Source organism: Bolinopsis microptera, chromosome 3 (assembly GCF_026151205.1).
Source record: "Bolinopsis microptera isolate Bmic1 chromosome 3, MBARI_Bmic_1.0, whole genome shotgun sequence".
Classification (NCBI taxonomy): domain Eukaryota; kingdom Metazoa; phylum Ctenophora; class Tentaculata; order Lobata; family Bolinopsidae; genus Bolinopsis; species Bolinopsis microptera.
Window position 1 is genome coordinate 14,151,268 of NC_087074.1, and position 13,379 is coordinate 14,164,646.

The 13,379-nt window shown below is 41.8% G+C and overlaps 2 protein-coding genes across 8 annotated transcripts in view; one reads left to right on the top strand and one right to left on the bottom strand.

Annotated features, from left to right (window-relative positions):
• Positions 1–11,107, top strand: part of LOC134812490 (atrial natriuretic peptide receptor 1-like) — a 39,180-nt gene extending 28,073 nt beyond the window's left edge. For 3 of the 7 annotated variants that reach the window (XM_063819944.1, XM_063819941.1, XM_063819942.1), the window contains exons 16-21: positions 8,604–8,727; positions 8,930–9,025; positions 9,179–9,326; positions 9,643–9,741; positions 9,877–9,971; positions 10,208–11,103. In XM_063819944.1, coding sequence (XP_063676014.1) covers positions 8,604–8,727; positions 8,930–9,025; positions 9,179–9,326; positions 9,643–9,741; positions 9,877–9,971; positions 10,208–10,246 — 601 coding nt within the window. In that variant the 3' untranslated portion in view covers positions 10,247–11,103. Of the gene's footprint in view, positions 1–7,119; positions 7,161–8,603; positions 8,845–8,929; positions 9,026–9,178; positions 9,327–9,642; positions 9,742–9,876; positions 9,972–10,207 lie in introns of those variants that run through there. The other 4 variants (XM_063819943.1, XM_063819948.1, XM_063819946.1 and 1 more) reach the window with 4 other exon arrangements.
• On the bottom strand, positions 7,286–8,201 carry LOC134812379 (serine/threonine-protein kinase pim-2-like). Its single transcript, XM_063819776.1, has one exon. The coding sequence runs from the start codon at positions 8,114–8,116 to the stop codon at positions 7,286–7,288; it is 831 nt and encodes a 276-aa protein (XP_063675846.1). The 5' UTR covers positions 8,117–8,201.
• Positions 11,108–13,379: the final 2,272 nt, after the last annotated feature.

A 13,379-nucleotide genomic window follows, 5' to 3' on the forward strand; every position in this document is an offset into this window, starting at 1 on the left:
ACATTAAAGAAAATATGTGATGAATGTTTAGGGCACCCTGATAAGCAATGCTGAGTAGTGTAAGTTTATTTGATGGCCTGGAAGTGCTGGGAATTGTTATTATATCATATAGTCGTAAGGAATTAAAACACAGAAGGCACAACCAAGCTTATTTTGTCACATAATCTTGATGATATCTGAACATGTGTGAAATTGAACAAATAATGGTATACCAGCTTAAACCCCTTATATTATACGTACTATGGATCAAACAACACTGCTAGTACCATGCACCAGTCACATAAATCATTATCAGGTGGTAATATGTTAACAGTGTCACAATTAAACTACCGCTACATGGTCAAAAATAGGGTAATTTCGTCACAAAAAATTATTATAACTCTGTTAGCTCCTTGCTGGCAAAATAACTAGTTTATCGAAATTTTTTTGATGATAAGGTTACATGGTATTCTAATAGAGGTATAGTTCTTCAAAATAGGGGCAAGACATGTTTACTTTGTCACATCAGTTATTATAAGAGTTAGGTAATCGTCATCAGATTAAAAGATATTTTTCGTAGTTTGGATCGATTAATACTTTAATATACCTGTAATAAATCCTATGCCAATTTTAACACACTATCTTGATACTGTTGGGGCAGAAAAAGTTAATTTTGTCACATTTTCAATGTCTTTGACAAATTAATCTAAATCTAGGGGCAAGACATGTTTACTTTGTCACATCAGTTATTATAAGAGTTAGGTAATCTTCATCAAATTAACATATATTTTTTTGTAGTTTGGATTGATTTATATAGGTAATATAGCAGCCTATGCTAATTTTTACACACTATCTTGAAATTTTTGGGGCATGAAAAGTTAATTTTGTCACATTTTTAGTGACTTTGACAAATTTAACCTAAAATTGTTAAACTTAAGCTCTGATGTTCTGGACAATATTCTAATAGAGGTATAGAATATAGATCTTCAAAATAGGGGCAAGACATGTTTACTTTGTCACATCAGTTATTATAAGAGTTATTATTAGAGACTATTTCATTCTATAATCATTGTTTTTAATCTATTTACGATTTCGTATAATTTTTTGTGACAATGTAAACATCAACTGATCTTAACTTGCATCAACTACATTGTCATCATATAAAATTTTCCCGCCTTTCAAACCAAAATTAGATATAAATAATTCGCCCAAAATTTTAAATTTCATATATTGTGACAGAATTAACCTCATTTCCCAATAACCAAGTGCCTGTATAAGCTAAATATTCAAAACAACATATTTTAGGGCTAGGATTGGTAGAGCAACCATCAAATAATGAGTTGAAAGGGTTTTTAGGACACCTCACAGTAGAATAGAGGTATGGTATCATGAGTGTGACAAAGTTACCTAAATATTGCCTTGTAACCGTTCGATCCGTGCCCATTAACCAATGTTGTATCATAATTGTTAGATTGACCTAATTTACTATATTTCAGACCAAGGAATGATAATTAGACAAATGCAGTTAACTAAGTCACACAAAATGTGACATTTGAAACATTATAGTGCCTAACAACAATAGATTTTCTTTCTGAGCGGTGCATATGGGAGTATGGGTTACGTGGCTAATGTTCAGAACTTCTGAACGTGCTAGCTTAATAGATGTCAAAATTAAGCCACTATCGTCAAAAACGCTATTATTTTTGTTTACCAATATCCTCAAACTCAAATGAACGTGTCCTTATAACAAAATGACGGTCATGAATTGACTGTCATGTATAATATAATATCGTTATGTATCATATTAATCCAATAGTCATGATAAATAGTATAACATATTTGTATCATTTCTATCATGTCCCAAATGTCCTATTACCCTCTGAAATACCCCAAATTCCATCAATCCTCATCTGCGTCTGGTTGTCCGCTGGCCTCTGCATCTTCGTACCGCTTCTTCTTCCCGTCCGCCTGCAGTAACCTCACTGGATTCCTAGTCCTCCCGGATCTCCGAACGGTTAGCGCCGCATCAGGTGGAGCTACCGGTTACATGACCTCCGAAACACCGTCGTTCACTTGAGGGTGTAGTTCATCTCGCTGGGGTTGTGTCATCGTAGGGCTGTCCGGCTCCGGAGCCACCTCACTGCTCACTACTCTCTTGTGCGTTTTCAAGTAGTTGAACCGTCTATCTTTACGCGTGCCTCTACTGTCCTTATCCACTGGCTCCATCGTGTAAGTATATCCGTCACCCTTGATCACTGTTACTCTGTACGGCTCCGAGTAGCGGGGTGATGTCTTCCCACCTTTATTGCTCCTTGCTTCATCCGTGAGCCTATAACGCACCAAGTCGCCTACTTCGTACGGGGTTTTGCAGGGTCCTTCTTTCTCTGCTGATTCCACTCTCTCCTCTTGATATTCGACCAGGTTTGTTCGTGCTTGCTCAGTCAAAAGTCTGCATTCTTCGTCCCTCTCCTCCAATACAGTTGTTCCGGGCTTCTTCAACTTATCCCTCTCCTGAGCAATCATGTCGTCTGGTCGGTTAAAATCCCTGCCAAACAAAAGCCTAGCTGGAGTAAAACCTGTTGTAGCGTTGATCGAGTTGTTGTGGCTCCCTTGTACCAGGTATAAGGCCTCCGGCCACTTCTCCCCATCGTTCTCGCAAAGGCATCTGATCTGGTTCATTAACTGGTTCTGCCTCTCTACTTGCCCCTGGCTCTGGGGGTGTCCCGGTGAACCCAACTTGTGTCTGATACCCACTCTTTTACACAGTTCCTCGAACACCTCTGCAATAAAATGTGGACCTCTATCCGATCTCATCTTTTCCGGGATCCCGAAAAGACTTATCCATCTTTCGACCACTGCATCTGCTGCCGTTTTTGCTCTTGCATCAATGCTCGGTACAAAGATTATGAATCGACTAAACACATCTTGCATTTGGAGGACGTACCTGTATGGATGCTCCCTCGCTGTCTGGAATGGACCAAGAAAATCAAGCATCATCTCCTCCAGAGGTTTTCCGGGTATACTCGTCTTGGACACTGGCGCCTTGTTCGGGTTGTTGACGTGTTTGTTCAGACCACACTCTTCACATGCCTGAACGTATTGTTCTATGTCTTGCCTCATGTTCGGCCACCAAAAGTTATCTCGTGCCCTCTTCCAGGTGCGTGTGTTCCCCATATGAGCCGCTGTAGCACTCCTATGAACAAGATTCATAATTTTGTCCCTGTACGTCTTAGGAACTATTATCCTGTTCTTTTCCGCTGTTCCGAAAGGGTTGCTTTCCCGCTTCTTTCCCCCGTTGAACCGTAATCTTAATATCCCCTCTGAGTCGATGAAAATCCTGTCCCTATGCTTCCACATCGCTTTGACTTCCTCATCGTTGCTCCCGCTGGGCTTCCTCCACGATTCTGATTCGCTATTCCCGGGGTTCAGATCTGTTCCTTTCAAAACCGCCTAACGCATCGTTTGTACTGCTGCGTCATTGCTCTGCTCGCTCAGGATCTGTTCTCGACTGACAGTTATCGCCTCCTCGCCTCCAGCGGTCATCACGACAAACACTTCGCTACGGTCTTTCACAGCTACATTTCCGTCACATTTGACCCGTGAAAGGTAATCAGCTATTCTCATCTCTGGGCTTTTCCCTTTCTTATGAGTGACTTTCATGTCAAACTGCTGAATCAGGTCTAACCAACGTCCCCTTCTCCCCGTCTCATTCTCCGGTTCAAGTGAACGGAGCCAACTCAGTGCTTGGTGGTCCGTAATCAGGTTGAACTGCTTGCCTAGATACACTCTGAACTTCACTACCGCCTTAACCATCGCCAACAACTCCTTCTCGGTAGCTGAGTATCCCTGTTCTGCTTCGGATAACGCGTGGTGGTAGAATGCCACAGGCTTCAGGGTATCCGGTGCTTCCATGCACCTCTGTGCCAGCATGGCTCCCGCTGCCATTTGACTACAGTCTGTTACTAAGGTGAATGGCTTATCCATGTCGGGCAAACTCAACGACACTGCGTCCGCAATCAATTTCTTTATTGTTGAAAATGATTCATTCATTTCCTCCGTCCACTTCAGCCGGGCATACGGCTGGTCCGTGATCGCATTATACAATGGCCTGGCAATCTGTGACAATCCTGGTAGCCACCTTTGCACGTAGCCAAACGCACATAAAGCCCTTCTGAGCTCTCGTACATTATGAGGGCGCTCTATGCTCCTCAGTTGCTGCACTCTCTGTTCGTTTATCTTCACCATGCCTTCTTTGATGGTGCATCCCAAGTAACTGACTTCCCTGACTCCAAACTGGCACTTCTTCGATGCCAAGGCCAGGCCTGCATCCTTCACCTTTTCCAGCACCTTCTTGAGCCGTTTCATGAATACCTCCCAAGTTTCCCCCAGACTAGGATGTCGTCCAAATAGCACAGTGCATCGACGAAGTTTGAACTCCCCAAGATCACTGACATCATCCTTTGGAACGAATATCCCGCACCTTTCAAACCAAACGGGGTTCTTCCTGCAAACTCATAATGCCCCCATGGTACTACAAATGCCGTTGTCTCCGAATCTTCCTTTCGTAGTGGTAACTGGTGGTATCCCGACTTTGCATCAAGGACTGCAAAGTACTTAGCCTTCCCCAGCCTGTCCAAAAGATCATCAATGAGCGGTATTGGATGTAAAGTCGCTGTATTTGACTTCTCATTGGTTATCCGATAATCAATCGCCATCCTCAGGCTCCCGTCTTTCTTGCGTGCACACACTATGGGTGATACCCATTGGCTGTTAGATTCCCTGACTACTCCTTGTTTGAGTAGCTCATCGACGTGTTCCCGGACTTCATCGGCTAACTCTTTTGACAACCTCCTCGGCTTACTCACTACTGGTGAGCTGTCCTCTTTCAGCCTTATGGTGTGCTCCACACCCACTCTAACAATAGGCAGCTCTCCTCCCTTATAGAACACACCTTCATATCTGTTTAGAAGTCCTATTAATTGACCCCTCTTGCTCGGCTCCAGCTCACTGCACACCAACTCACTCAATTCCGTTGCTTTGCCTTTCTTTGTAGCCCTGGTGAACGCTTTACCCGCATTGTGGTTTGATACCCATACGGTCCCGAGTTCAACTGTAGCAATGGGATCCCCTTCTGCCAGGGTCACTTCTTCCTCGCCTAGATTTGCTACCCTGATCTGTACCTTACCGCTCTTTGTTCCCTGAACAATCCCGTAAGGTGTGCTTACTAGCTTATCGTCAAACGTTATTGGTTGAACCATATACTCCTTACCCATCTCCATGTTGGGGATGTAACATGTCACTAACGCCTCACTTCTGGTAGGGATCTTACGTTCGGCATCCACTACCACTTCCACTGAGTTCTCCTCCTCAATGGTCCCTGCGACGCTGCTCCTGCCTGCGGCTGGGTGGCATAACAACTCTATCTCTTCACTGTTACCATTGATAGTCATCACACTCTTGTTGAAGTCAAATGATATGTTGGCTATCCTAGACCAGAAATCTATCCCCAATATCATCGAGCAGATCATCTTCTCAACCACAATGAATCGCTGGTGGGCAAAAGTCAGTCCACCCACAGAGACAGTTCTTCGTATCTCTCCCGTGACAGGTATTCTTTCGCCGGATACTCCTCTCCCACATAACGCCGATTTCTCCATTGTGGCATTCTCCTGTTCTGTAAGTAAGTCTTCACATATTAATGACCACTGGGCCCCTGTATCGAACAGTGCAGTTTCCTCAACTCCTTTCTCCCACTTAATCCTAATATATGGTGTCGAGTTCAGACCCTCTGAAGCGATCCCCTTCATCTGTTGTAACTGCTTCCGCCGTCCTTTACCACCCTTCTCAGGAGTAATGACCCGAAACTGGGCTCTGGCACATGCCCAAGGTTTCACGTCATGCTCCTCCCCTTCTCTGCTGCTAGGTAGTAGGTTGCTCTCCAGTATTCTCCCCGCCCCCATCACTCTGCCCGTCTATAGGGGGCTCTACCGAAAATCCGTACCCCTTCCTCTTCCAGCCTTGTCACCTCTTCTTGCCGGTCTCCACGTAGGGTCCTCCTTCTTTCGCACTGTGCAGTGAAACCATCCCCCTCGGTGTTTCTTTTTACAGTAGAAGCATTCAAGGAATTCTAGTGGTAGCCCGTCTGATGATTCACCACTTCCTCTCGAACTGCTGCTCCTGTTTGACCGGCCTGACTCGCCGGACGATTGCTTCCTCCTGTTTCCAGGCTCCAGCATGTGACGATGACTTTTGCTCCCACGCGCTAACCGAATATTCTTGTGCTGCGTTGATGCTGCCGGTCTCCTTACCCATGGCTTTTACTGCGTCGTCTGTCTTCTTTGCTATATCCGCTACCTTCAGGAGGTCCTCCAGGGGTTTCGCCTCTTGCCGTGATTTCATCCAGCCACCCTCTAGCAGCTTCCGCTTGATCCTCTCGTCCCCCAATCCACTTACAAACTTCCATGCTACCCTTCTCTCGAGGTCTAATTGGCTATCTCCGTCATATGCCTCTTTCACCGTCATTTGCAGTCGGGTCATGTAGTCACTGATTGTCTCCCTGGGCTCCTGGATACTCTTCTCAAACCCAAGAATGTTCAGTTCGATTGCTTGTACATTCGTGAATTTATCCTTCAACTTACTTACAAGTAATTCGTCGTTACTAGTCCACGGATTCAGCATGGAGCTCGCAAAACTCACGTAGTCAAATGCTTCCCCTTGCAGACAAAGCGTCAGCTTCCCAGCCCTGTAGGATGGGGAGTCCCACCCTCTCAGTCGTGCCCGCATGTTCAGCTCTTTGACCACTTTATATCTCTCGATGAACCTTCTCATTGAAACTACAGAGTAGTCCCCGTCGTGTCCAATCATAATTGTTAGATTGACCTAATTTACTATATTTCAGACCAAGGAATGATAATTAGACAACTGCAGTTAACTAAGTCACACAAAATGTGACATTTTAAACATTATAGTGCCTAACAACAATAGATTTTCTTTCTGAGCGGTGCATATGGGAGTATGGGTTACGTGGCTAATGTTCAGATCTTCTAGATGTCAAAATTATTATTTTTGTTTACCAATATCCTCAAACTCAAATGAACGTGTCCATAAATTCAATTAAAATAAATTACATGAATTATCAAGATATAACATAGAAATTTCTTTTATTGCACAACTTTTGACGGATATTAAAACTGTTTATTTTATCCATAAATTCAATCAAAATAAATTACATGAATTATCAAGTCATATATCAATCTCAATCATCACTAATCTTAATCTCTCTAAAAACTGAGAGATACCAAAATATTTATATCATAAAAGGAGTTTTGAGAAGTTCCTTGACGGTTGTAGGCCTGAGCTCCGATTGTCTGCACAACATGAGAGATATGAGGTGTTTACAGAAGATTGAGAGTTCTGGTCTTTTCTTGGGAAACCTCAGCTGAATGTAGTAGTCTTCAGGAGTCTTGAAAGGGAATCCACCCAGGACCAGTCTGTAGAGCATCACTCCTGCAGCCCAGATATCAGCGTTTACAGGATCGTACTTGCCCCGGAAGAGGATATCTGGACTGGCGAATTGTCGAGTTCCCTCAAATGTTGTCAGGTTGTCTCCAGTGATGTAGGTGGCTGCTCCAAAGTCGATGAGTTTGATACTCAGATCGGCAGGATTGATAAGGATGTTCTCAGGTTTGATGTCCAGATGAGCTATCTTCAGTTCTGAGTGGAGGTAATCCAGGACTTCCAGGACTTGTTTCATTATCTTCTTCGTAATATCCTCGTCTAGGTATCTGATGTTAACTGTGTAGTCGAACAGGTCCTTCCAGCCAGGCAGGTACTCCAGGATCATGAGGTAATGTTTGGGGAAAGAGTAGAAATCTAGCAGCTCAATAACACCAGGATGGGAGATAGACACCATGGTCTTCACCTCCCTTGGAACAGTGGCATCTTCTAGAAGTTCTGTCTTCAGAGAGGTCTTCTTGTTGATCTGTTTCACGACGAAATCCTTGCAGGTAGTGTTGTGGATAGCAGTGTAGATCTGCCCAAATCCTCCAGATCCAAGTTTAGAGGTGATGGTGTAGGTTCGCTCGAAGTGGAAAATGTCCTCGGAGAAGGCTTGAGACTTGCTTTTGCTTTGACCCATAGTAGTTGATGTTAAAGTTAAACTCAGATAGATAACAAATCAAGATAGAAGTATTTAATGTTACTGGAAATGTTCCCTGAAGATTTTATATGGGTACCGTTGACACCAGTCGCGCCATAGATTTCCCCTTCGTAGCGCGTGTACGTAAATCCTCGTACACAGGTTCGTCGGTTTGACTGACGTTTGAGCGAGATGCGGTGTCAAGGAAAGTCGGATATGGCAGTGGATACTGGGTACGGTAGCAGATTTATGGAATGATACTAAATCAAAATAGAACTAAAAGTTAAATTTATTAACTGATATAGAAAATCGACCAGGGACATCCACTTCGAGAATTTTCTAAAACATGACAAACTTACCAATACCACCCAGCATGAAATATTGCAGAATACCACCGTCATAAAATGAACGATTCTATTTTGGAAGTTTACCATCAATCTAATATCATTTAGTGCCATTCATTTTTTAATAAATGAATGTACCACAGGTCTGTGGCAGATTCGCTGAAATCAGGAAACGTGGTGCCCCCTGAAAAGTTCGAGTGTGTGACAATATATTTCAGTGATATCGTAGGGTTCACTGCTATCAGTTCCCTCTCCAAACCTATGGAGGTGAGATTCGGTTCTTGGTTTGCGGATGATAACGTTTGATTTTTGGACATTTAATAAATTTTAAACTTTGTCCTTTTTGATGTTGCTTCATTAAGTTTACCAAAAGAGTTATAGAATTTACCCGACGAAACTAGATATAATTACACATTCTAACAATATCATATATGTTGGTCCAATCTTTGGAAAGTTACGTCCCTTGCAGGTGTTGGACATGCTGAACGATCTGTACACTGTGTTTGATATGTGCATTGAAAAGTACGATTGCTATAAAGTTGAAACCATCGGCGATGCGTACATGGTGGGTTTTATGACTGATCTTCTAATTTATTTAAACAATACGAGTCCAATTTATGAATTAGTATAGACAGCTTGTGATCATGACTATGAACGTTTTGCATCTCTAAGCCTCATCAACATTCATATCACTGATCAATAACTGTGCTCACGTCAGGTGGTATCAGGACTACCAGTTAGAAACGGAGACAGACACGCCGCGCAGATAGCTCTCATGTCTCTCAACTTCCTCTCCTGTCTCAAAACCTTCGTTATCAGTCATCTGCCCGAGAAGAAACTCAACATCCGAATAGGCATGCACTCAGGTAACAAGATACAATTAAGAGTAAGGAATGGACATTTCCTAATCCTGATATGTTTATAAGAGCCTTTTCCTTATCGCAATAGACGGGAACAAACAACATTTTGCCCCAGAATCATAATACAAATACAAACAATGCGACAAATAAATAATGTTCAGATCCGGATATTACAAGATACATTAAAATTTGAACTCGTTTTTGTGCATACTTTAGAGAAAGAGAGCTGATAGTATTAATGCCACTTGAACCAAATGCAATTTACTAGTACATACTACAACTCTACAACTCTACATGGTTAAACTTATCACCTCCACTTCAGGCCCAGCTGTAGCGGGGATCGTCGGTAAAAAGATGCCGAGATATTGTTTATTTGGAGACACCGTCAATACAGCTAGTCGGATGGAGTCTAATGGAGAACGTAAGAAACTGAAACTTTGTGTTTTATCTCATCACATGGACGTATTATATTCACATAATTAGAACATAGAATGGACTATAACTGTCGGTTATTCTTGGTTTTAGTGTTTATCGTAGTAACCTTTAATACCATCAGCCGAGAAGATCCAGATGAGCTCTCAATCCTACAGTATCCTCTCATCCCACGGCGGATTTATTATTGACCCACGGGAAGGTCTTGTAGACATGAAGGTATGGACAATAATGATTGTGGTTCATGGCATGATTTCATGTAACTCGTTAGTTTCATATAAACGTACCTCCCCTTTACATTGGGCGATCGTCGATAGAATTGAGCCGTTAATTTTCAAGTACAGCTGATTTTCAGTTATGTTTTTACGTTAACTCTGTGGTGCAACGTTGTTAAATACTGACATGGACATTAACTTTTGAACACAACACTCACTAACTCTCCCTAAATTTTACAGGGAAAGGAAAGCAACAAACATACTGGTTACAAGGAGTAGAAAAAGATCTTAACATAGACAACCCTCGTCATTTCACCGACAGGACTGCTCTTCAGAAGAGAGAGAGTAACGCTGTGACTACTCATGCTACGAATCTTGTTTACACAGTTGATTCTAACAGCAAGAAAAACACTGTCAAATCATCTTCGTCACCAAATGACATGGTGAATTATAACAATCTCAACCACGTTGACTCCAAGAACCACAAGGTTCATTTGAATAACAAAGAATTCCAGTGAAGCTGAGTTTCTTGTATCGACATTCGAAATGATGAGATTGCGTTATAAACTCTATGAAATGAAGAATCAAGAAAGAAGTGTGATCCCAATCATGAAAGTGATGTGGAACCAATAAATGATTGGTGGAGTTGGAGGAAAAGAAGAAGTTAATCACAACTTGAATATTTCGCGACTTTGTTCTTGCAACTAATTACACACTCCATTCTCAAATACCAAGAAGTGTAAAAATATTGGGCAGAACGCTCGCGGCATCTCGTGATATGTATAATGTACGTGTGGCACACTGACACTGTGCATTTTCGAGGCCACAAATTATACTGAATAATCCAAATTCATAAGCGATCAGATTCCGATATATTGGAATTGTTGAACGTTTTCAGTTTCAGCTTCTGCCTTCCAAATATAAATCTATTTTTACCCCTATTCTATTAATTCGAAGCCCACGGTCGTTTCGTGCCTGTCTAAGTTTTTATCAAGTTTTACAGATCTTTTACATTTAAGTACAATGACGTAAAATACTCTTGAGTTGAATTTGGTGTTGTAAATATATTTGAGTGATTCATATATTCATGTATATGTTAGGCTTTAGCTTTAATTTGAAACTTGACAAACGTTTTAACTGCAATTGTTTGAATTTTTATAAAAATATCTCTAAACAATTTTAGACATTTGAGAAACACTCAAAACAATAATTTCATCATGTTTAGATACTGGCAATAAACATTATGCAAAGTCTATCACCACTATTAACACAGCCATTTAAAAATATATTCGTCTTAATACTAACCATGCAGACTATTTAAAATCTTGGAACCCTTCTCAACAATTTTGGAACTTTTACCAAAACTCTTCAGTTTATTCCTGAGGTTATTCCCTCTCGTGATATGAATACAAGGCGTAGAACAGCTACTCAGGTTGATCAGCAAGATAGCCGTTGTCATGGTGAGAATTATCGTATCCCCGTCGCTAAGTGACAAAATATACCAGGAGGGGTTAATCGTGGCAAGGAATCCACAGAAGAAGAAAAAACACCACAGCGAGTAGCAGAGGACGAATGTTGTACCGATCACGATCAAGGTGACAAAGGCGTGGGACTGGCTGTTGACTGCTTTCTTCCTCCATGAAATTGAGAGTTGTTTTGTGGATTTGTCTTTCTGAAACCTCTTTGTGAATTTGTTCACAAGTTGTCTTGAGAGGCCAGGTTTGGGTGGTAATGCTGTTTGTGGTGCTGTCTGCTCGATGAGCTCGGAGATTAAAACAGAAGAGTCTTTCCTAATTTTACGGGCCGGTATCAGGATATCATTGTCCTGGTTTATACCATTGACTGAATTTGAAGTAAGACTAACAAAAGTATCATTTAATCCGCCATATTGATTAAAATCTTCATCTGTGCACTGATCTTCTTGGCGCATGGTCAGGGATGTATGTGACTGAGAAACTTTGGCCTGGATTTCTTTACAAACGTCTTCATCCTGCTCATGAAGAGTTTCTGAAAGATGTAAGAAAGCGTTTCTAGACTTTATCTTTCTCATTGTTTGATAAATTACACCATCATTTTTGTCCTTGAGTTTTGTTGACTCCTGAGACCTGAAAGAGCGTCGCAACTTCTGTTTCGAGTCCAACATGTTCTTCATAGCCTGAGCAAAGCCTTCACTTATCTCAACCATGTCAGCCAAACTTACTCTTACTTTATCCCGATTCTTACTGTTCCTTGAAAAGTAAACTATCAAGACGGTCAGGCAAATGAACGTGAAGGTAACTGGAAGAAATATGGGCAAAACCACCAGGAAGAAAAACAAAACACTCCTCCAATCCTTGCCGACATTACCAGCACCCAGACCCAGATCATCCAGTGTCCACGTACACAGAGTTACATAGTCATTGTAACGGTAAGATTTCCCGAGCATAAACACCATTGTGGACATGAGAATGGAGATAGTCCAAGTGATCCCTAAAACTAAATTGATCCTGAACTTGGTGAACCATATTGCATGTTTGAAAGGTCTGACTATCGCAACACATCTCACAAAACTGATCAGGGCAAAGATGTTGCAAGACTGTCTGCTGCAAATGTTGAAGAAGACCCCGCTAATGGTACACATTGTTCTGAATGGCTCGTCCAAAAACTCGTGGGTTTTGTTGAGGAAAGCAAAGCCGTTGAAGGACAGTACGAAGAGAGAAGTCATGAGATCACAAGAGCCGAGATGAAGGAACATTGCTGTGCTGATAAGCAATTTCCTCCCTTTTTTACAGAGTTGGAAATCCAGGAATATGGTCATAGCGAGGATGTTTGTGAAGGTGCCGAGAAGGGAAAGGAAGATGTACGAATAGCCACAAAACTGTTCGAATCTGATAATGGTTGCTGAGGTGTGGTTCGCGTGCTCCGGTAGCGAGATCATCTGCTCAGATCTTGTTTTACTCATCGCTACGGTGACCAAATGTGAGTAATGGTACCACGTGTCTCAAATATTGTACGAAATTGAGGATACACTTGGAGTTGTAGGCAATGCTGGAGGAAATTATTACCAGTAATTATTACCAAATAACGCGTAAATTTAAAGGCTATAGTCACGAAACTAACACTAACACAGATATTGATATGATGTGTGGATCATGCGATTGCTCAGCAATTAATAATATTAATGTAACCGACCAACGTGACACATTCCCCCCAGTAACGAGTTAATTGGTAGTTCCGCTTGTGCTCATGGTCGTCAATATCTTGCATATGTTTTACTGTAACTGGTAACGAAGTATTAGGCAGGGATATTATACACGTTTAAAGGTTTAACGTTAATAACAGGCTTATTCACAATGCATACTGACAAGTTTAACGCGAACGAAGCTAAGTCGAAAGCTGAAAAACATTTCGTGACTACTCGAACAAAACCAGT

What these genes read in the sequence shown, in the direction of transcription:
- LOC134812379 (XM_063819776.1), bottom strand. Translation starts at nt 8,116, where the DNA reads ATGGGTCAAAGCAAAAGCAAGTCTCAAGCCTTCTCCGAGGACATTTTC.